The 23536-nt window shown below is 43.2% G+C and overlaps 1 protein-coding gene across 3 annotated transcripts; it reads left to right on the forward strand.

Annotated features, from left to right (window-relative positions):
- The first annotated feature begins 367 nt into the window (after positions 1 to 367).
- On the forward strand, positions 368 to 22827 carry LOC139039695 (glutathione S-transferase A2-like). Of its 3 annotated transcripts, XM_070514751.1 has the most exons (8): positions 488 to 515; positions 867 to 929; positions 12729 to 12841; positions 15852 to 15903; positions 16900 to 17032; positions 19241 to 19382; positions 21453 to 21584; positions 22408 to 22827. In XM_070514751.1, exons 3-8 carry the CDS (start codon positions 12755 to 12757, stop codon positions 22531 to 22533), a joined length of 672 nt encoding a protein of 223 aa, XP_070370852.1. In that variant the 5' UTR covers positions 488 to 515; positions 867 to 929; positions 12729 to 12754; the 3' UTR covers positions 22534 to 22827. The 3 variants fall into 3 exon arrangements, with proteins under 3 accessions (XP_014719377.3, XP_070370852.1, XP_070370853.1); XM_014863891.3 differs by lacking the exon at positions 867 to 929 and having other exon boundaries at positions 368 to 515; XM_070514752.1 differs by lacking the exons at positions 488 to 515; positions 867 to 929 and adding an exon at positions 955 to 978.
- Positions 22828 to 23536: the final 709 nt, after the last annotated feature.

Here is a 23536-nt window from a genome sequence, read left to right on the forward strand (position 1 = left end):
TTTAGGATACACTTATACTAAAAAATTGTTTATTATTTCTCTGAAATTCACATTTAATCAGGTGTTCTCTGTTTTGTCTGTGAACCAATATAAAAGCATTCCAGAACTCTGCTTGCCCCTTCCTGACATCAGCTCCTGCTCTGCTCATGGCAGAGGTTTCTCATCTGCCTCTGTCCTTCCATCCCATTCATGAAAACCTCACAGTAAGTTTCTTCAGAAAGCCATGCCCCACTGACAGGCAGAGAGAGTGCAAATGTGCTGAAATTTTGTGTATCTTTTGATTCTTACTTTGAAAAGAAATATATTAACCAATTGTTTGTGATGAGAGAATGACTTGGCAGTTTTCTTCTAATCTATCATGAACTGTTAACCCTGAACTCTGTAGAAGTGGCTTTTCCTTGACTGGGCTCCACCCGTTCCAGAGGGAGGAGTTATTCCATTATAAAAACACCTTGTGAACACCTGAGGGGCTGGCCTTGAGTTGTTGAGTCAAGTGGGAGACAGACTTTAAGAAGGTAAGTGCTGATTTTATGAATCTTCATACCCTGCCTCACATCCTCACATCTAGGTCACCACAAAAATACTTTAAACTGTATCCTTAGCACCAGAAAAATCCGTTTTGGACTCACATCATGCCTTCTTGGATTGCTTAGGGGTCAGTTCAAGAGTTATTTATTCAATTGCTGTTGGGTCATCTTTGTAGAAATGTAAAAATGAAAAATTTAGAAAACTAGGGCAGGAGAATTCAGATATGAGAAAATAAATAATAGGAGGAGAAAAAGAATGATACCATTTTAGGCCATCTGAGAATATGACCTGTGCAAGAGGGAGTGTGGGTGTTTACGCTGAAGTTACTTTCTCTACAGAAGGAGTCGACACACGAGAGTTGTGAGCTGTGATGTAACGCTAGGGAATAACCTGGTCTGAAGGTGAGCAGAACTAGATTCTAGTTCAGTCTCTGCTGGGATTAGCTCACAGGCAAGTGTCATTCTCTCTCTTGTGTCCAACCAACTCATGGCAAACCCTGAAAATGGCTGGAATGGGTGACCTCAATCTTGGCACTGTTCACATTGTGGGCTGGGTAATGCTTTGTCTTGGGGAGCTGTCCTGCCCATTGTCTGTTCTCGTTTTGTTAAAAAATGTCTATTATAGAAATCTACATTTAATTAGTTTTAAGGAATGCACTTGAGAATAATGTTAACGTCCATTTTCCTCATATTTGCAAACTTTACACATTTAGGATATCTACAGTGATGGTTTGCTTACACATTTTATAAGAAATCATCGTCCCATCAATACTCAACTCATTTTTTCTTTTTGTTTTACTCTGTCCTTGTTAAAAAACACACTGTGAAGATCAGCTTCCATCCTAGTGCTGGTGGCAGCTGCAGAGTTGAATGTGGGGAGCAAATAGATAGAGAAGAATGACTCTATTGTTCAAAAATGTATTTTTCAACAAAAGTTTATCCTGGGAATGTGACACAGATGTAATAGCAACTTCAGTCTGCCACAAGGTAGTTTCAACTAAATATCCCCTCAGTGTGTCTATTAGAATAACGTGGTGGGTGACAAATGAGCTGGGTAACATGCAGAAGGACTGAGGGTGGATAAGAAGCATTCAGGTGCACATCGAGGCATCGCCCCACTCCACATCAGAGGCACCTCTGCTCTCAACCCCATGGATGTAGCACCCTCCCTCCTGGCTTTGACAACCAGAAACGTCTCCAGAGATTGCCAAGTGTCCTCTGGGGCCGGAGGGGCAAAATCACCCCCTGGTAAGAGTCCCTGGATGACATGACCTCTCACACTCCCCAGCATGGAAGTCTCGATGGCAAAACTAGGTAATCAGAGGGCATAGAATGAGTTCTTAAAAGGCACAGGAATGTTCCTAGCTAGAAGGGACAGGTCATTCAGCTCAGAACCTAAGAGTCAGCCACGCTCTGTTATAAGTATTAATCTTGAAGAAAAAAGAAAGTTCTCACACAGGAGAGACGGAGAGGTTCAGGGAGATGATGTGAAAGTCCCGGAGCAGTCTGAACACGAGAGAACTCTCGGGGAAAGCTCTAGGACCTATGGGAGAAGGTACTGCAATGGCGACAAAGAAAAGCACCAGGCAAGATGCTCTGGAGAGCAAGTGTGACAGGGATGAGGCGGGGCGCCTGTGCAGGGGAGGAAGGCAGCCCCGTGGGGAGAGAGGAGGGAGCTGGGACTGGATGCTGCCCAGGAGGCGGGAGCGCCCTGCGCAGATGCAGCAGCCCCTCAGCTGTGTCCCCTGGCAGCCTCCTCACCTTGCTCTGACTTGCTTGGCTGTGAGACTCATGACTGTTGGTTGGGACCACCCAGAGTGAAGTCCCTGCTGGGCCCTTTGTGCTCTGTCAGTTGTTGACAAACCTGCTTTACTGACTAGATTTAAACACCTTTAGGTCAGGGAGCAGGTCAGGCTGGATCTTGTCCCCAACCAACCCTCGTTTCTCAGCACCCAAAACTGCTCAAGCAGTGTTAGTTGAGGAAGTTTGAAGGAAATTTTTTAAATAAGGAAATACGTCTACATGAAAACCAGTAATTAGCGTCAGAGAAAGTCCATGGAATGTGCACGTTTCCAGGTAAGCAGGAGGACGCTGGAGACACATGATCATTTCATCAAGCATAGACAGGGAGACCCGCCCCAGTGCTGAGAACAGCTGGGGAGACAAGCAGTGGGTCCACCATTTCAATGGCTGGAACCCATGCACAGGGGACTTGGGCACAGGACAGAGTCCAGAGTGCCCAGACCAGGGAGCGAGTGGCAGTGGGGAGGGCCTGGGGAGAGAGGCACGTTGGGTGCAGGGTCCAGGGGCAGAACCATGTATCTGCTGGATTTGGCGTTACGCAAGGCTGTGGTTAATGATGTGGCAGAGCCCAGAACCTTCTCCGAAAACTTCTTGTAATCCAGGTTAAGTGATCCGTGAAGATCGCCAATCTTTCCACACGAGCTAAATACAAGGGGCCCTTAAATGACATTTGAAAAGAAGTCTGGAGATATGTGTGTATATATATGTGTACACTATGTGTAATTTTATTCCCACGGGAGCTCTGTCTAGCCATAGATAGACAGATAGATAGGTAGATAGATAGATAGATAGACAGATAGATGGATAGATGGACAGATAGATAGGCAGACAGAATGAGGACTAGACAGACTGAGACACAGACAGACAGAAGACAGTAGACACGTGTGCTCCCTGGTGTGTTCAACTTACTCATCTCCCAGGACCTGGGAGCAGGAGGGAAGTTGCATTTGCTGATCCCTGTGATGAATTTTTCCATATATTATCTCATTTAATTTCCTCAACAGCCCTCAAAAGTAGGGAGAACTCTATCTTATGAGGAGAAAATTGCGGTGCAGACATGAAACAACCTGCTAGGGTCCCTGTTCCTTGTGAGGAAAGTAGCTGGGCTTTGGCTCCAGTCTCACTTCTCTCTGCTAAGAAGCACTGTAATCAGGACCCGCCCCACCCACCCCCCAGCACGGCTCCTTTAGTTTACCCCTGGAATTATCATGGACATATGCATTTGAGGAACATGAGCCTTTTCCCATATTAAGGTTAACTGTAGTTATTCTAGTCCTCAGCGTACTAACAGAAGAGTTTTAGGATGTCAAAGTAAAGCAAGGGCCACTTTCATCAACGTTTCTTCCTATCAGGCCCCTAAAATCAGCTGACAGAGAGGAACTCACGAATTCCGTGTTTCCCTCTCTCCCTGCCCTCAACTGTTAGTTGGTGATGGATTCCGAATGGGAAAACCAAACAGGAGTCTCAGAGAGACGCCTAGAGAGAGCCTAAGTCTCACCCGGGGGAGTGAAACCTGAAATCACTTGGCCTGACATCCAAGGATGAATGTTTGAGCCCAGGGAAGCTGCTGTGTGTCTGTGAACTCCGGTTTCCTCATCTTTAAAATAGGACATTAGAAGCTATTTCCTGGGTTGTTGTCGAGGGTGGACACACTTGCTGGACAGTGAGTGTGAATCAGGAACATACGTGTGTGACCTTTGGTAATTCATCGAATCTCTCTAGTCCTCATTTTCTGTTGACCAGGGAAAGTTTTTCTTCATGCAGCCAGCAAATTGGAGAGCCAGGATTCGAATCCAGACAATCTGCGTTCAGTTCCTGCACTTTTTGGTTTTCTATTGGTGTCATAATAGTTTAAACACTGTGAAATTTCCGTTGTACATTATTATTTGTCAGTCACCATAGAAATGTACCCCTTTAGCCCTTATGGCACCCTCCAGCCCCCTTTCCATCTGGTAACCACTAATGTGTTCTCTTTGTCCCTTTACTTATTTGTCTTCCATGTATGACTGAAATCATAGGTGTTTGTTTTTCTCTGTCTGGCTTATTTTGCTTAACATAATAGCCTCAGGGTCTCCCCATGTTGTTGCAAATGGGACAATTTTGTCTTTTCTCGTGGCTGAGTAGTATTCCATTGTATATATATATACCACATATTCTTTATGCAATCATCGGTCGATGGGCACCTGGGTTGCTTCCAAGTCTTGGCTATTGTGAATAATGCAGCGATCAACCCAGGGGTGTGTGAGTCTCTTTGAATAGCTGATTTCAAGTTCTTTGGTTAAATACCCAGTAGTGGCATACCTGGGACCTCTGATATTTCTATTTTTAATTTTTTGAGAAATTTCCATACTGTTTTCCATAGTGGCTGCACGAGTTTGCATTCCCACCACCAGTGTATGAGGGTTCCCATTTCTCCACATCCACTCCATTGTTTGTTATTTTTTGTCTTGGTGATTATAGCCATTCTAACAGGTTTAAGGTGATATCTTATAATAGTTTTGATTTGCATTTCCCAATAATTAGTGATGTTGAACATATTGTCATGTGCCTCTTGGCCGTCTGTATACCTTCTTTGGAAAAATGTCTGTTCATATCCTCTGCCCACTTTTTGATTTGGTTGTTCGTTTTGTTGTTGTTGAGTTGTATGTGTTCTCTATGTATTTTGAAGATTAACCTCTTTTTGATATACGATTTGCAAATATTTTCTCCCAATTGATGGGTTGTCTTTTCAATTTCTTCCTGGATTCCTTTGCCCTACAGAAGCTTTTTGGTCTAATGTAGTCCCATTTGTTTCTTTTTTCTTTTGTTTCCCTTACCTGAGTAGAAAAAGTACTTGAAAAGATCCTTCTAATGCCAGTGTCAAAGAGTGTACTGCATATATTTCCTTCTATGAGTTTTATGGTTCCGTGTCTTACCTTCAAGTCTTAAATCCATTAGTTAATTTTTGTGTATGGTGAAAGATAATGGTCTACTTTCATTCCTTTGCATGTGGCTGTCCAGTTTTCCCAACAACATCTATTGAAGGAACTTTCCTTTCTCCATTGTGTGTTCTTGGCTCCTTTGTTGAAGATTATCTGTGTGTAGATGTGGTTTTATATCTGGGCTTTCAATTCTGTTCCATTGATCTGTGGGTGTTTTTGTACCAGTAGCATGCTGTTTTGATTACTGTAGCTCTGTAGTATATTTTGAAGTCAGGGATTTTGATGCTTGTGGTTATGTTCTTCTTTCTTAGGATTACTCTAGCTATTTGGGGTCTTTTGTTGTTTCATATAAGTTTTAGGATTCTTTGTTCTATTTCCATGAAGAGTGTCGTTGGGATTCTGATTGGGATTGAATTTAATCTGTTGACTGCTTTAGGTAGCATGGACATTTTAACTAAGTTTATTTTTCCAATCCATGTGCATGGAATATATTTCCATTTCTTTATGTCATCATCGATTACTTTCAACAGTTTTTTATAGTTTTCGGTGTATAGGTCTTACATCTCCTTGTTTAAATTTATTCCTAGATATTTTATTCCTTTTGTTGTGATTATAAATGGGATTGTATTCTTGAGTCCTCTTTGTTGGAGTATAGAAAGGCAGCTGATTATTGTAAGTTGATTTTGTACCCTGCAACTTTGCTATAGTTGTTAATTATTTATAATAGTTTTCCTAAGGATTCTTTAGGACTTTCTCTATGTAAAATCCTGTCGTCTGCAAACAGCGAGAGCTCCACTTCTTCATTACCAGTTTGAATACCTTTTATTTCTTTTTCTTGCCTAATTGCTCTGGCCAAAACCTCCAGTGCTATGCTGAATGAGTGGTGAGAGTGGGCACCCTTGTCTTGTTCCTGTTCTCAGAGGGATGGCTTCCAGTTTTTCCCCACTGAGTATGATATTGGCTGTGGGTTTGTCATATGTGGCCTTTATTATCTTGAGGTACTTTCCTTCTGGAACCATCGTATTGAGAGTTTTTATCATAAATGGATGGTGGATCTTGTCGAATGCTCTCTCTGCATCTATTGAGATGAACATGTGATTCTTATTCCTCATTTTGCTAATATTCTGCATCACATTGATTGACTTACAGAGATTGAATCATCTCTGTATCCCTGATATAAATCCCATTAGATCATAGTCTACCTTTTAATGTAATGCTGTATTCAGTTTGCCAAATTTTTATGTTTTTGGTGAGGATGATTGTCACTGAGCTAACATCTCTGCCAGTCTTCTTCTATTTTGTATGTGGGACACTACGAGAGCTTAGCTTGATGAGCAGTGTGTAGGTCTGTGCCTGGCTTCCAAACCAGCCAACCCTCAGCTCCTGAAGTGGAGTGCATGAACTTAACCGCTACTTCACCAGCTGGCCCCTTGTTTTATGAATACTTTTGAGGATTTTTGCATCTGTGTTCATCAGCAATATTGGCCTGTAATTTTCCATCTTTGTGATTTCTTTGTCTGGCTTTGGGGTCAGGGTGATGGCCTCGGAAAATGTGTTAGTAAGTGTTCCATCTTCTTCACTTTGTTTGGAATAGTTTGAGAAGGCTGGGTATTAAATCTTCTTTGCATGTTTGCTAGAATTTTCCAGAAAAGCCATCAGGTCCTGGACTTTTACTTTTTGGGAGGTTTTTGTTTACCATGTTGGTCTCTTTACTTGTGATTGGTCTATTCAGATTCTCTAATTCTTCTTGGTTCCCTTTTGGGAGGTTTTATGAATCTAAGAAGTCATCCATTTCTTCTAGATTGTCCAATTTGTTGGTGTATAGCTTTTCAGAGTATTCTTTTGTAATCCGTTGTGTTTCTGTGGCATGTAGTGTAATTTCTTTTGTTTTGTTTCTTTTTTTTTTTAAGATTTTATTTTTCCTTTTTCTCCCCAAAGCCCCCTGGCAAATAGTTGTATATTTTGAGTTGTGTGTCCTACTAGTCAATTGGGACGCCACCTCAGCATGGCTTGATGAGCAGTGCCATGTCCATGCCCAGCATCTGAATCGGCAAAATCCTGGGCTGCTGAAGTGGAGCACGCGAACCTAACCACTTGGCCACGGGGCTGGCCCCCTGTTCTTTCATTTCAAAGTTTATTTATTTGAGACTTGTCTTTTTTTCTTAGTGAGTCTTGCTAAGGGTTTCTCAATTTTGTTTATCTTCTCAAAGAAGCATCTCCTTGTTTTATTGATCGTTTCTACTTTTGTTTTTGGTTTCTATTTCATGTATTTCTGCTCTAATTTTTACTATCTTCTTCCTTCTGCTGACTTTGGCCTTTGTTGGTTCTTGTTTTCTAGTTCTGTTAGGTATGGTTTAAGATTACTTATTTGAAATTTGTCTTTGTTAAAGTGTGCCTGTATTGCTATGAATTTCCCTCTTGGGATCGCTTTTGCTGCATCCCATATGAAGTGGTTTGGTGTGTTTTCATTGTCATTTTCTTCAGATATTTTCTTATTTCCCCTTTAATTTCTTCAATGATTCATTGGTTGTTCAGTAGCATGTTGTTTAATCTCCATGTATTTGTCACTTTCCCAGCTTTTTTCTTATAGTTGATTTCTAGTTTCATAGCATTATGGTGAGAAAAGATGCTCGATATGATTTCAATCTTCTTAAATTTATTGTGCCTTTCCTTGTTTCCCAATGTATGGTCTAACCTTGAGAATGTTCCATGTGCATTTGAGAAGAATATGTATTCTTCTGTTTTTGGATGAAGTGTTCTATATATATCTATTAAGTCTATGGGGTCAAATTTTTCGTTTAATCCCACTATTTCCTTGCTGACTTTCTGTCTAGATGATCTCTCTGTTGATGTAAGTGGAGTGTTAATGTCCCCTACTATTATTTTGTTGCTGTTAATATCTCCCTTTATGTCTCCTAATAGTTGCGCTATATACTTTGTTGCTCCTATTTTAGCTGCATATATATTTATAAGAGTTATGTCCTCTTGGTGGAGTGTCCCTTTTATCATTATATATGGTCCCTCTGTGACCCTCATTGCATTTTTATCTTGAAGTCTGCTTATTCTGATAAAAGTATGGCAGCGTCTGCTTTCTTTTGTTTCCGTTTAGCTTGGAGTATCATCTTGCATCCCTTCACTCTGAGCCGGTGTTTGTCTTTAGAGCTGAGATGTGTTTCCTGCAGGCAGCATATTGTTGGGTCTCTTTTTTTAATCCATCCAGCTACTGTGTGTCATTTGATTGGAGAATTCACTCCATTTACATTTAGAGTGATTCTTGATATATGAGGGCTTAATGCTGCCATTTTTCACTTGTTTTCTGGTTGTTCTGTATTTCCCTTGTTTCTTATTCTGTGTATTTAGGACTCCCAGTTCGATTTCTTGCTTTTTATTCTCAGTTTTCTCTTGTAATTTGTGTCTCTCTTCAGATTTTCTTTTAGTGGTTACCATGAGGTTTGTATAAAAGACTTCATAGATGAGATAGTCCATTTTCTGATAGCCTCATTTCCTTAGCCAAAGCAGCTTCCATGGCTTTCTGTTTCCCCTTCTCAGTTATTGTTGTCACAACTTGTTCCATTTTGTGCTGTGAATTTGTGGTTAAAATGAAGTGATTATAGGTATTCCTGATGTTTTCCTTCTCTTTATCTTTAATGTTATAATTAAGTGTTTGCCAAGCTGTTCTGATAGAGAACTGTGATTTCCTGATTTTCTCTGCTTGTTTATCTCCTTGCTCAAGGCTTTGTCAGCCTTTCATTTTTTTTCAGGTATGATGGTCTTATTGATCATTTCTAGGCAATGGGGGATGTCCTGAACTCCTTCAGGTTTTGTTTATCTGAGTAAGGTTTTATTTCTCCACCATATCTGAAGGATATTTTCACTGGATAGTGTATTCTTGGCTGAAGCTGTTTGTCGTTGAGAATTTTGCATGTATCATTCCACTCTCACCTAGCCTTTAAGGTTTCTGTGGAGAAATCCACTGAAATCCTGATACAGCTTCCTTTGTAGGTTATTTTTTTCTGCCTTGCTGTCCTTAATATTTTCTCTTTGTCATTGACTTTTGCCAGTTTTACTAATACATGCCTTGGAGAATGTCTTTTTACATTGTTGTAATTTGAGTTCTATTGGCTTCTTTTCCTTGTAATTCCAGTTCCTTTTCCAGGTTTGGGAAGTTCTCAGCTATTATTTCTTTGAATGAGCTCTCTGTTCCTTTCTCACTCTTGGATACCTATAATCCTTATGTTGCATTTCCCAATGAGTAGAATATTTCTTGGAGAATTTCTTCTTTTGTTTTGAGTCTTAGTTCCCTCTCATCCTCCAGCTGAAGCATTTGTATATTTCTGTCGTCTACATAGCTAATTCCATCCTCCATGATTCTAGCTGTGTCATTTAAGGACTCTCAATTTTTCTTGAACTCATTCATTGTGTTTTTCATCTCCAACATTTCTGCTTGGTTTTTCTTTATACTTGCAATCATTTTTGTGAAGAATTCCCTCTGCTTATTAATTTTATTTCTAATTTCATTGAACTGACTTTCTGAATTTTATTGTAACTCTTTGAGTTTTTTTATGATAGCTGTTTTGAATTCTCTGTCAGTCAGATTGTAAATTTGTGTGCTGTCAGGATTGACGTCTGGGTGTTTGTCTTTTTCCTTCTTGTATGCAGTATTAATACACCTCTTCACACTATTTGATGGGGTGTATTTGTGCCTTCAAATAGTGGTAGTATCTGTTTGCATATTCCACCCAGCACCACTGGGGGCAGGGGACAGGAGCTGTGTATTCTGAGCCCAGCATGACCCCTGGCAGCTGTGCCTGTCTGAACCTGAGCCACTTCTTTAGACTGCAACATCACTGTAGCCTCTCCCACTCGATGGGAAAGTGATCATGCATGGGCTGAGGTCTGCCACGACCTGCTCCCACAGTCCCTCTGTGGTGTGCTCCCACCTTTAGGGCCACAGCAATGCTATCGGCATTCACAGAGGCTGGGAAATCACTTACCTTGGCATGCAGATCTGCCATTACTTCTTCTTAGGTCATACTGGCACTTATGATTGGTGGGTGTGCCTTCCACATAGGATCAGAGCCTGAGCCCCTCCCTGGGACCATGGTGGCACTTTTGCCTCTCCCATGAGACATGAAATTGGTCATGTGGGGGTCAGAGCTGCTGTCACCTGTTGCCGCAGTTGCACCAAGGTGTACTCCCACCCTCAGGGCTGCAGCAGTACTATGGGTTCTCCAGCGAGGAGAGAAGCCACATACATGCACAGGGCTGGTGGGGGGCTGGAGAATACTCACCTATCTCTGCCACCTCCAGGGGGTAGTCAATGCACCATCAGATGTATAGCTGCACGGGTATCGGGGATCCCATTGTGGGGTGTGGATATCCTCCATTGGTCAATGAATGTTCATTTAATTGAAGTTTGAAGAGGCAGAGAAAAAGGGAACAGCTCACTCTGACATTTTGCTAGTGTCACCTGACCAAGCAAGGTTTTGTGATAGCCTTTGCTCCAGTCTACGAGGCATTTGGTGACCTCCTAGTGAAAGTGAGGAAGGCTCCTTATAAGGAAGAAAGTTATGATAAAATATTATCTATGATAAGAATTCCTTTCTCTTTGTAATGTGATCCTCAGTCAAAGGGAAAGAGAGCTGAGTGTATGGTGTGAGTCACTTGGCTCAGTGAACCTTAGGCCACACCAAACACACTTCCCACCCTAGTGTGAGCTTTAGTCTCCTGTTCATGCTGCTCCTTGTAGCACCTCCATTTGCCACGATAGGAAAGTGCAAGCTCCAATATCTCCAATTACAAGACAGACAACTTTTAAGTGTTTCCAAAGGATTTTTTACTTTGTAAAGGTTAAACTATTGAGTCTCCCAATAAAGATGTGGATATGGAAAACATTTTGATATCTAAAATTGAAGTCACACACACTTTTTCAGAGATACATGAATTGGGTAAAGAGTGTATTTTTGTCCCAAACTCCACAACAATAAAATTTTGTGAGAAGAATCCTAATGTTTTCTAAACAGAGCCTTGCATTTGGAGAGAAAACGCAAGTGTGCCTCCCTAAGTCCTGGCTTTGGGACTCCTGCTTGTAACGAGTCCTGTGTGCTTTTACTCAGACCCATGAGAGAACCAGGCATGTCTGCTGTTGTAGCCGCTGAGTGTCAGTCTCTGGGCCCCGCTGTGTGGACTACCCACGCAGCCTGGGATGGAACAAGGGCTTTTGCTGACTGGACACAACCAGTCTCTCTCTTACCATCAGAATCGCCAAATGAGTGTGCACACATCCATGCATGCAACACACTTATGACTGAAGCTAAAACTCCTGAAATGATGCTCACTTTGTCTCCATTTAGCACATGAGATAGTTTATGTTGTCTTCTATTTCATTTTAAAAATTAGTGGGTTTCACAATCCACTGAAGGATGGTCATGCATATTTTGAAAAACGCTAATACAGAAGATGAGTCCTAGACTTTGGTTTCACATAGAAGTGAGTTTGAGTCCCAGGTACACCACCTAATTGGGCAAGTTACTCCAGAAATCTCTGTCTCCCCAGCTGTAAAGTGAGAATAATAACAGACTCCACCTCAGCTGATTTTTGTAGGATGGAGTGAAGATAAATTTTGGAGCCTCCATTGTATGCCAGACATTGAACAAATGTTAGTTCCTCTCCATGTACCATAAGGTTGATGCAGTAACATCCCTTTTTCTAGATTACAAAATGCACCAAGTAGAGGAAGAATGTAGAATTCCAAAAAAAAAAGGAAGGAATCAGCATCCTGCGTGTGTGGAAAGGATTAGGATCCTTGGAGCTACAGCTAAGCGAGTCTGAGCCCTAATTCCAGCTCTGGAACAAACATAGCGTTAACTCAGCTCCCTCAGCCTCCTCGTTGTCAGGGAAGTCCTCTTATTCCAAGGCCCTCACAGGCTCCCAGGGCGTGCATCTGTGGGCGTTCCAGCCCCGTCCTCCCTTTAGTCCAGGGTAGATTTCCATGTCTGTCACTACCTGGAGCGTGTCTGTGGGCATGTTGTTGAACCTTTGAATCTCGATCTCATTAACTGAAAAATGGGGATAATAGCAATTATTTCCTGGTTCTCTTAGGAGATTAAAGATATAATGTAGCCAAAGGGGTCAGCACTTGGTCAGGATCGTTAGGAGGAGGTTTTCAATAAATATTAGTTCTCTTATCCTGCCCCCACCTTGGACACCCACTCACGCATCCTTACGCCAGACTCTCACCTGTTAGGCTGCCAAGACACCAGAGTTCACCCAGTGGAGACTGCAGAGTGGTTTGGTGCAATTTCCTTTGCCTGGCTCCTGAGGGTGAGAATTTGAGCCAAGGGACATTCCAGGGACTCTCCAACTCTGCCAAGAAGGAGGCAGACCCTTCTTCAGCATTGTTGGTGCTGTTAACCACATATCTTAAAGTGCAGTTTTGTTTCTGTTGTTTCGTTCATTCATTCCTTCATTGATTCAGGTGTAGAGAACCCAGGAAACTGCATCATGGCAGCGAAGCCCAAGCTTCACTACTTCAATGGACGAGGCCGAATGGAGCCGATCCGGTGGCTCCTGGCTGCCGCTGGAGTCGAGGTCAGTTCTGAGTTCAGTCATCTTAAGCTGGATCTAAAACTGACTATCAAAGTCCTTTCTCCCATGAGCTAGGAGACTATTCTTTCTAAATGATCTGACAAGAGGTTGTGCATTAAAACAAATTCAGTGATTAAAAGAGATGAATGGATTTGACCTAATATATTATTAGAATTTCTTGTCATCAAAGAACAAAAACAATTAAAAGTTTAGTAACTAACCACCATGTGTGGGCCTTGTTTGGATTCAGATTTAAACAAACTGTAAAATATCATTTGGGACACTTTTTCAGTACTTAGAAAGAGGAACATCATGGAATTCTAGATAATATTAAAGAGTTGTTAATGTTTTAGGTGTGATAATGTACTGTTATTTTTTAAATAATTTTTATGTTGTAGAGGTACATATTGAATTATTTAAAGATGGAATGTATGATATTTCTGATTTTTCAAATTACCAAAAAAGAGGGAGAGTAGTGGGCATATGGTGACAGGAGTCTGGCTTGAGTTGATAATTATTGCTGCTGGGTGAAGGGTACAAGGAGGACCTTTGAGCTTTTTTGTTCATTTTTATGCTTGCTAGAAATTTCCATAATGAAATGATAAAAATATTTCACAGTAAAGTAAAATATAATTAAATTTAAGATATAACCAGTAGTATAGGGGAGAGTGAATTAGAATAACTTGCTAGTGAAAGATGTCATACACTCACTCGTCAGTGATTTTGTTGAGCACCTTTAAGTGCCGGGTCCTCTGCTAGATCCTGGGAATGCATGGATGAACAGGACAGATATGGGAGCTGTCCTCAGGCAGCTTACATTCTAGTGAGATTGCACACTAGTAAGGAGGTGATTAAAAGGAGGAGGAGGGGGGAGCATCTAGGAGGACACCCAAACATTGACAGTGTCAAAATGCCATAGTCCCGGTGGAAAGCTGGTAGGTTTCCCTGGGACTCTGTTGAGTGCTTGCCTCTAGAGGTGTCATCGAGAAGAACACTTTTCGGTCCAGGTAGGGGGACCAGCATCTCTGGGAGGGTTTTCCTGGGGAGGAATCATGGACAGACTCAGGGGATCTCATCCACCAGGTGGGAGCAAAAAACAAAGGTTTCATGTGAGGTGGCGTCCTGTGATAGGAACTTCTACTGTGCTCCCTTCAGCCTCGTAACAACATGTTTACTGAAGCCGTGGGATTACACTTTCTCGATTGCTGCACGGATGCATGGGACTTTAGCCTACTCCTCTCTCAATGTCATGAAGGAACAAGGACACAAAACATCCAAATAGTGCCCTTCCAGGTCATTTTCTCTCTATAAATCAATAACCCGTTTTCCCTGTATCCAGCTTCAGCTGTGGGGTTCAGGGATGTGTTCAGAGCCCCTGTGCAGGATGAGTTCAGCACAGGAGGGTGAAGTAGGGAAGTTGCTGAGCACATCCCAGGCTCCTCTTCTCCATCAGCTTGACTGAGGAGGGCTTGGGGCAGGACTTACCAAAGGCTCTTGGTCAGTTCTTCTGGGTTCTCTGTGCCCAAAGGCTGGTCCTCACCATCCCATCCATCTCCCTTAGCCTCACAAACACCATCTCACTAGCCAACCCATCCCACCTCGGCCGCCCTCCCTTGATGACCAGCCACCATCCCTTAAGTTTGTCTGGAACTGGGTGCTTTAGGAATCTCTGCACCCCCACCTCAATATCTGTATGGTCTAACCCTGTTTAGCCATGTCGATCCACAATAAATGCTTCCACTGGACAAGTTAGAATTCCTCAGATTCCCAAGCTTTTAACCATCAATGCGTGAATTTGGATTGGTACCAAGCCCCATCAATGCAGAGATCTATTTTCTTGACATCGGGCTCTTTTGACTTTTGGTTTGATTGATTCTGCTGATTAAGTAAACTGCATGATTATATAGTTACTTATTTTCATGTTTGGATTGAAATCCCACAAGCCCTCAGAGTTTCTGGTCAGATTGACGGCCTTGCTGCTGGCTGCCCGTCCAACCAGAGAGACTTGCCTCAGGAGAAGGAGAATCTACACCAAGGTCAAAGTCCTGAATGTAGGTCAAGGATGGAGTATAGGTTCAGCAATGTTAGATGGCGTTAATTTAAAAAAAGCATGGTATGATGAAATAACAACCATCTATAAAAATCCTGACAACTAGTGTTGATTGAGCACCTGGTGTATACATGGTACTGTTTAAAGGCCTTTGCATACCTTACTGATTTAATCTTCACACCAACTATAATGTAGGTACCATAACTATACTCATTTTATAGAGGAGGATACCGAGACACGAGAATATTCAGTAAAATGATCAACATCTGGAATTCACTATATGTAAGAAATGACATTCAAATCCAGCCAGTCATATCCGAAATCAAAGTTTTCTCATTAAAAGTTTTTTTTTAAACTAGTTTGGGAACTCTTTTTCCTCTATTCAATTAGGAATTTTAACCTAGTGTGTCCCAGTTTTCCAGAAGAGGAAATTCTGACCCTATAGAGTTAAAGCTGTGCAGCAACCAGGACTCACTTCTTACTAAGCGGGGCCTCGTGCGATGGAGTGATGTCAATGACAGCAGAGGTTCCTGGTGGCAGCATCTGAGATGGCCAATGCCCCGTGGTGTACCCTATGCTAGAGGACACACAATGTCCTATCCTGATCTCTCCTGGAGAGACAGGCTTTCCTGAGACACTAAAACCCCATAACTAGAGGCACTTCCCAGTCCCTTCCCTCTGTGACATCTCCCTCCCCAATGACCAGGATCGTCCACAGAGTTGGAAACAGGGTGGACTGAATTGAAACTGCAAGAACCAGCCATTACCTGCTGTCACCTGTGCTCTTTCCTTGATGGCTCTAATCTAAATTTCCAGTCACCCTGATCACATTCCCCTGTCGCCCTCCCAGGTCAGAAATCTTCCTTTTGCTTATTATGTCCAGACAGGGGCCATTCAAGTGTAAACTTCTGTAATGCTATGGAACGAAAGAACAAGAACTCATTTACTGTTTCTGCTTTCCAGTTTGAAGAAGAATTTCTGGAAACTTCGAAAGACTTGGAAAAGCTAAGAAATGGTAAGACCAAGTATCTAAATTGCTCTGATGGGAGGAACTAGTAGAAGTTATAATTTGAAGTTTTAACCCCAGGCATTGCCTATGTGTGTGTACGTTGGGAGTTGGGTGCCTAGGAGAGAGAGAGAAATGGTTCAAATGGAAGGAGGGGTGGGGGCAGGGGCTCCATGAGCAGTGCTTGCAACTCCCTCAGGACGAGGAACAGCTACGACTCGGAGCATTTGCTCTAGGACCATCCCCCATGCCATGTGGATCCCTCTCTTTGGTTTCTCCTGGTTTTCTGTACCATGACTGAGCTGTGCCAGCACAGGATCCTAAAGCGCCATCACCAAAGACATTAAACACATGTATTAGAGTAAAAGAGGAGAAACAGGCCCAGTAGGTGCCTGGAATTCTTCTTTCTGATGAGTTTGACAAGGTGATGTCCTAGCAGTGTTACAGACTCAGATAGCAAGATGGCGTTAGATTAGTTGGAAGGCCAGGTGACCCTGTGAGGAGGGAGAGAAAGAGTGAGGCCAGCAGCAGTGGCTGGGAAAACAGGGTGCCCCAATATCCACTATCCAATGGTGGGATTTGAAGAGCATACAAAACACCCTCTGTAGAAATCTCTCTTAGTACTGGCCTTAATGCCAGCAGCATCATAGACTTATTTTGGCAACTTCCCAACTGAAATGGCAAACGGCTGTTGGCCCTGTAGCAGCTTCTTCCCAACCTCTTCCTAAAATATCCATGAAGAGAAATTGAACACAAAAAATACAGGGACCTACCATATAGCGGAGCGGAAATAAAAGATAAATGAAAGAACAGGTGACAAGGTAAAAGGCAGATTGATAAGAAAAAAGATTATAGAGAGGTAAAAATGCTGTTTCCTTCCAATGTTCCTGGCTAGTAATTTTTTGTTTCCTTTCATATCTTCCGTCATTTCAAAAAACAGGTTTTCATCTGAAAGTGTGATCCATAGAACATTTCACTCTACTTTTCCTTTTCTTCTTTCAAAAGATGGGAGTTTGATGTTCCAGCAGGTGCCAATGGTCGAAATTGATGGGATGAAGCTGGTGCAGTGCAGAGCCATTCTCAACTACATCGCCGCCAAATACAACCTCTATGGGAAAGACACCAAGGAGAGAGCCCTGTACGGTATTTTTCCTGCTCTTTCATCAACAATTGATAAGAACAATTTAGGTCCTTCCCTGAGGGAGCAGGACTGTGTCAGAGGGATCATGATCACCAGCAGTGTGGCCTTGGTGGTGTCGACTGAGGTGCAGTCCAGCAGAGACCTCGGAGGATGAGGGACAGGAAACCTGCAGTGGACTCAAGCCAGCGGGATTATAGAAGAGGATGTGGCCCACGGAGAGGGCACGGTGACAGAGGTCTGCAAACCCTGATGAATTCTTAGAAGGCAGGAGGATGGTGGAGTCATGACTCCAGGTGTTCAGGCTTTTAGGAGCTGGACACCAGCCCACAGCCAGAGACAAGGGACAAAGTGTCTGAGGGTCTAGAGGATAAGGCTGGGTTAGGGAAGGACCCAAAGGAGCTAATTCCTAAGTTCCAGAAATTAGTAGAATGATGACTTGGAACCTAACTTATGACCCAGTTATGTGGACTGGCCATCTGAAAACGATTAGCAGAGGTTGAGGCCAAACGGCTAGGGTTACATCAAGAATTTTGACACAGAGCTGAAGCAGCCAGGTTATGTCAATACAACCATATCGGGGAGAGGGAGACTGCTCTCTGTTGTGATGGGACCACGTGATTAAAATTAAAATCCTGTAAGGAACTGTGGCAGTTGTTCAAAAGTTAAGCATAAAGTTAACATAAGACTCAGCAATTCCATTACTAGGTTTGTACCCAAGAGAATCAAAAATACATCCACACTAAAACCTGTATACAACTGTTCATAACAATGTTGCTCATATTTTCAAAAAGGCGAAACAGTACAACCATCCATCAAGTGATGAATGGATGAACAGAGTGTGGTACAGCCATGCAGTGGAATATTATTTGTCCATGGGAAGGAATGAAGCTCTGATGCAGGCTACAACACGGACGAACCTTGACAACATTAGGCTACATAAGGAAACCAGACACAAAGGGCACATATTGTAGGATTCCACATTACATAATGTCTGGAACATTCTTTTTTTTTTTTTAAGATCGGCACCTGGGCTAACAACTGCTGCCAATCTTTTTTTTTTTTTTCTACTTTGTCTCCCCAACCCCCCCGTACATAGTTGTATACCTTAGTTGCAGGTCCTTCTAGTTGTGGGATGTGGGACGCCACCTCAATGTGACCTGACGAATGGTGCCATGTCTGCGCCCAGGATCCGAACCCTGGGCCGCTGCAATGGAGTGCGCAAACTTAACCACTCGGCCATGGAGCCGGCCTCAGCAACATTCTTATCCATAGAAACAGAAAGTAGTTGAGTGGTTGCCTGGGGCTGGAGGGAAGGAAGAATTAGAATGCCTGTGAAGGCACATATGAGTTCATTTGGGAGGGATGATAATATTCTGAATTAGAGTGTGGCGATGGTACAGAATTCTGTGAGTTTACTAAAAATCACAAAATTGTACACTTGAATTGGATGACGTTATGGTAGTGGAAGTATATGTCAATAAATCTTTTATTTCTACAAACTCTTATAGGAAGCTCTGTTTGGAACACACGCAAAAAAAAAAAAAAAAAAAAAACCCAGGCACATGGACTGGTGGGATGTGTATAAGGAATTACACCATTTCAGGGGATACTTTAGGTGAGGTCTTGAGAAATGCAAACATGGCCAGTGTCGGACAACAGTACATGAAGAGGGCTGTGGAACTATGTTCTATGGAAAGTCATTGGAAGATCTGCTAACATTGGGTATAAGTGAGGCTGGGTAGTGTAAGAGGATGAGAGGGAGAGAGACATGACTGAGATGGTTGTGACAGGGACTCTCTCTGGAGGTGAGTTAAGTGGCAGGTTTTTGGCTATGTGAATCACACTGAGTTGTGCACTGAACAAACCCAGCAGAGCTGGCAAACCCTAGCTAGAGTTTCAGTGGTCACTTGCAGTGATTTCACCAAAGTCTCTCATGTCTGTGACTCGGGGCAGGTCACCCATAATCTGAGACTTTATATTTGGTCATGTGTATAACAAAAATTTTGGACATATATCTACCATGATAGCTTGTTCTAGAATGAAACGTGAAAATTACGTAAAAGTCATAGCCGTGACTGGGCTATAAAAAAGCACCCAACGGAGGTGAATTCATTTGCCACCTATGATGCCCCATTCTTTTACATTTTTCAGCTATAGAATCTAAGGCAGGAGACATTTGACACTTTGGTCATTTTTGTCTTTCAGGATTGACATGTACATAGAAGGTGTGGCAGATCTGAATGAAGTGTACATTCATTTGATCTTAACTCCACCCAGTGAAAAAGCTGCCAAGATTACCGAGATCAAAGACAAAACAACAAATCGTTATTTGCCTGCATTTGAAAAAGTGAGTGCACTGTTCAGAATCTTGGGGGCACTGAGATTAGAGGAGTAAGAAACGGAGTGCCTGGGCATTCCTGGGGCATTGACCCTCACCTCCAGTGAGCCTTTTTGAATACTAGTGAATGGAGCATCCTGACTCTCAAGGCATTTTCTAAAAATCCACTGTGAGGAATAATTGTGACAGTTTTACCCAAGTTATAATTTTCCACCAATACTTCAATTTACTAGGACCCAATCTACAATTCTCTATTCCCTGGAATTTCACGGTCATGGATCTTGGGCTGTGGAAGGCTCTGGGAGCCACACTAGAGACTGGAGCAGATCCCACAGAACATCATACAGAGGCTTACGTTCCAGGAGGAACACGATGAATGCAACACATCAGAAAATATTCTGGCAACTTATAAAGGGCAGCTTGAGACGAGCTGCCCATCAGGAGAATGTGGCAGAGTTTCAGGGAATGGATGAGATGTGTCTAAAGAGAGATGGGGTGGTGGGACGGAGAGAAAATGACAGATGAAGTAATGTTAAGGGAAAATTATCCATAATTTGGGGGGCATCTCCTTAGATGTTTGAGGAAATCCATGCAAGCTGAGGAAATAAATTTCCATCATTACACGTAGTACCCAGCTTAATTAATGTTTCTCTTTGAAGGGAAAGCAGAACATTTCAAGATCAAAACTATCTGAAATCATGCTAAATAAAAGTGAGGAACCAACAAATGGTTGTAAGAGATACAGGAGGCTTACATATAAATAAAAGGATTAACACTGACACACTCATCATTATAAAGCATCAAATCACTCTTTCATTCATTCAATAAATATGCATTCAATTGCTACTGTGTCAGATCCTGTTCATGGAGGGAAGAGTTTAATAGTAATCAGAAAATCCACTCTCCTGGCCCTTGTGGTGCTGAGAGTTTAGCACGTTCACATGGCGGCAAGCTCCTCAGTCACTGCAGTTTGAGGACATCTGTCCATTGAGATCAAAGAGCCCTGTGATGACATAAATGAAAGATGCACATTACAATATGGCGTTTGATGCTCCAATATATTCTTCATTTTTTATCCATACTTCTATATGCATACATAGTCTGAAGGGGTAATTGCCACAATGTTATGGCCGTCAGTTGGTGGAGCCATGATTTTTCTCTTTTTCTCTATGATTTCCATATGTCTGCAATATTTTTAATAAAGATCACATATTTTCTGCAATGTTTTATTATGAATAATTCAAATTACATAAAAGTTGAAAGACCTATACTATCAATTGACAGATACCAATCACCTAGATTCAAAAATTAATCTTTCATTATGATGTTTGCTTAATCATATACGTCCCCATCCTTCTCTGCTCCTATCGAGCACACTATTTTTTGCTTCATTTGAAAGCAGGTGCAGACATCAGCGCAGTCACACCCCAGGCACTTCAGCAGGCAAATTAGAACATATTCCACCAATGTTGTTGACAGACACAGGTCGGGTAGGAGTCAGAGCCAGTGTTGTAAAGTGATGGTGAGTTCAAGGTGACCCGGGGTTATTTCAGGTGCCAGAGAGTTAGATGAGAACATGAGGAGAACAGACGAGAGGAGAAAGGCAGACTCTGAAATAGTCTGTTGAGGACTGAGGAAGGCTGACATGAAGATGGAGTCTTTGCCCAAGGGAGAGAGGAGAAAGAAAAGTGTGGAGAGAGAGACAGAGAGAGAGAGACACAGATGAAGAGCCATGTCCTGAAGTTTCAGGGCTGCAGAGTTTAGGGTGTGGGGCCAACAGAAACATGTTGCAGCAGGTGCTAAGCCCTTGGCCCAGTGGAAGGTGCAAGTAGGGAGCCCCAGAGATGTGGGAAGGGGAAAAGGAAGTGGTAACCTGGGCTTCAGCTGAGGACTGAGGGAAGAACAGCAGAGCCCACTCCTCCCTCTGTGTCAGGGATTCAGGGCCGGTGGAGAAGGTCTGGAGCTCCACATCCGCCCAGTGAGGCAGCAGAGGAGGGAGAGCGGGCTGGAGAGAGCTGGGAGGAGCAGGGGGCCCAGCCTGCCTGTGCCTGTGTTCATGATCCGATTCCAATTCGCCAGGTGTTAAAGAGCCACGGACAAGACTACCTGGTTGGCAACAGGCTGAGCAGGGCTGACATCCACCTGGTCGAACTTCTCTACACTGTTGAAGAGCTTGACCCCAGCCTTCTGGCCAACTTCCCTCTGCTGAAGGTGATCTCTTTCACAGCCCTCAGGACGGAAGGCCCACACCTCCCATCTTGGAATCTAATATTTGGCCTCTTGGGTCCCCACTAATGTGCGGGCCTTTGCTGCCCTCTGGTCTCCACAATTAGCTCCTAGGCCCTGGTCTGAGGCATGAGAAGACTCTCCTTATGCCAAGGAAATCAGAGTGGATTCTTCCCGAAGAAGGATAATTTGTCTTTAAAATGAGAGGAACCCAGCATCAGCACCTCTCTCCCAGGCCTCCGTTCCATTCCGGATTCTGTCCTCTTTTCTCTGTGATTCCCTTGACCCAGGAGTGTCATTCTCCTTCCACACCCGAGTCTGTGAGCAGCTGTCCTCCCCTCGGCTCCTGCTCCTCCTTCCACACATTGTGTTTCTCTCCACACAGTCTCCCCTCTCTCCCCGTGACTCTCCCTCAGTGGGCAAATTGATTTTGATGGGCCTCATGGTTTACCTTTTATATTTCCTGTCTTCAGGTCCTGCCCACTTTTCCTGTGTCTTTGCTTTTCTTGACTGGAGACTTTATCTGTGTTGATGTTGCACAGACACATTACTCTTCCTTGTGTTGCAAAGAGCCATGAATCCACAGGATGGGTGTGTAGGGAAGAAGACAGGGAAGAAAATGCACTTGAGCTGGATTTTCTTCTCTTATCCTCATGGCTCACGGGGTGTCTGTTCCCAGCCTCATGCTGGTGCCGATGGAGGAGACTGAGGTGGTCCTCGTCTAGGAGGTTCTCAGATTCCCTGGCTTGTGCTAATGACGGGCTTGGTTTTTGGCTCCACTCTGAGGCTGTGCTCTTGTGCCTTGCAGGCCCTGAAAGCCAGAATCAGCAACCTGCCCACCGTGAAGAAGTTTCTGCAGCCTGGCAGCCCGAGGAAGCCTCCAATGGATGAGAAAAATTTAGCAAAAGCAAAGGAGATTTTCCATTTAAAATAAAGCAGACCTGGCCCCCAGCATGGGCCGGACCGATCTTCTGACATTTTCCAACAATGGCTTTCTTGACCTAAATGTAGATCCTGGGACTGTTGTGGGACTAATAAACTCTTCCCCAGTTTTAGTGGTGATTATCTACGATGACTCCTGTGAGCAGATTTCACTACAATTTATTGTATTATTATTAAATCACTACATTTATTCTTTGTAATTAAGATCAAATTTGAAATCAGATTTTCAGTCTCCTTCTATCCTGTCTTGCTTGGAATGAAAAAGGAAATAAAAAGTGGAAACATAGATCATGTGGTCTCCTTGATCTTTTCCAGACTTTGTCATATAACCTCTGTCACAGAGCCACCCAAGAGTCAAGTGCAGAAATTCGTATCTGACACTCTCAGGTGTTCACAGCAAATAGCTATCTTTGTCGGTAATGGCTGAAGAGATTTTTCTTTTTCTTTGAGAGCCATTATTCTTCTAATTGTAAAAATGTTTTTCTTACATTTTTGAGCAGCTGTTATGCCTACTATGGACTCTTTCATGTTCTGGGTTGAGGGGAAGGAATGAAGAACAAAACAGACCCGAGGTCTGCTCTGGGGGACCCTGCCGTCCCGTCCCGTCCATGGCCCCTGGCACGTCATCGCTCTGCGGCTTAATGCTCTGTGGGCCCCGGGCATGAGCCTCCCTCTCAGTTCACTGAACGTCCCTCAGACCCGGGCTTCCAAGGCCCAGACTGTCTGCATGAATTATATAAAAACGAATGTGTCTAAAGTCATCGTTCTGGGCCCGAGGGCCTGGGATGGGAGTGATTTCCAGCTTAGCCACCCTCAGGGCCAATGAATAAGACTCTCCCCGAAACTGTAGGCTTTGGCACACTGAGTTCTCCTGGCCTGAGTGTTAGGGTCCCCACAGTGGGGGGTGGGGCAGGAAGCAGACAGACCCAGGGCTCCTGCCTGAGGCTTCACCTCCCTCTAGTCTGTTCTCTGCTCATAGCCAGAGTGTTTCCTAA

Source organism: Equus asinus, chromosome 8 (genome assembly GCF_041296235.1).
Source record: "Equus asinus isolate D_3611 breed Donkey chromosome 8, EquAss-T2T_v2, whole genome shotgun sequence".
Lineage (NCBI taxonomy): Eukaryota > Metazoa > Chordata > Mammalia > Perissodactyla > Equidae > Equus > Equus asinus.

Excerpts from the sequence above, each read along its gene's own strand:
- LOC139039695 (XM_014863891.3), top strand. The coding sequence starts at position 12,755 with ATGGCAGCGAAGCCCAAGCTTCACTACTTCAATGGACGAGGCCGAATG. Across the intron at positions 15,904-16,899 it reads CTTGGAAAAGCTAAGAAATG|ATGGGAGTTTGATGTTCCAG; the intron begins GTAAGACCAAGT and ends TTCTTTCAAAAG. Across the intron at positions 17,033-19,240 it reads GACACCAAGGAGAGAGCCCT|GATTGACATGTACATAGAAG; the intron begins GTACGGTATTTT and ends TTTGTCTTTCAG.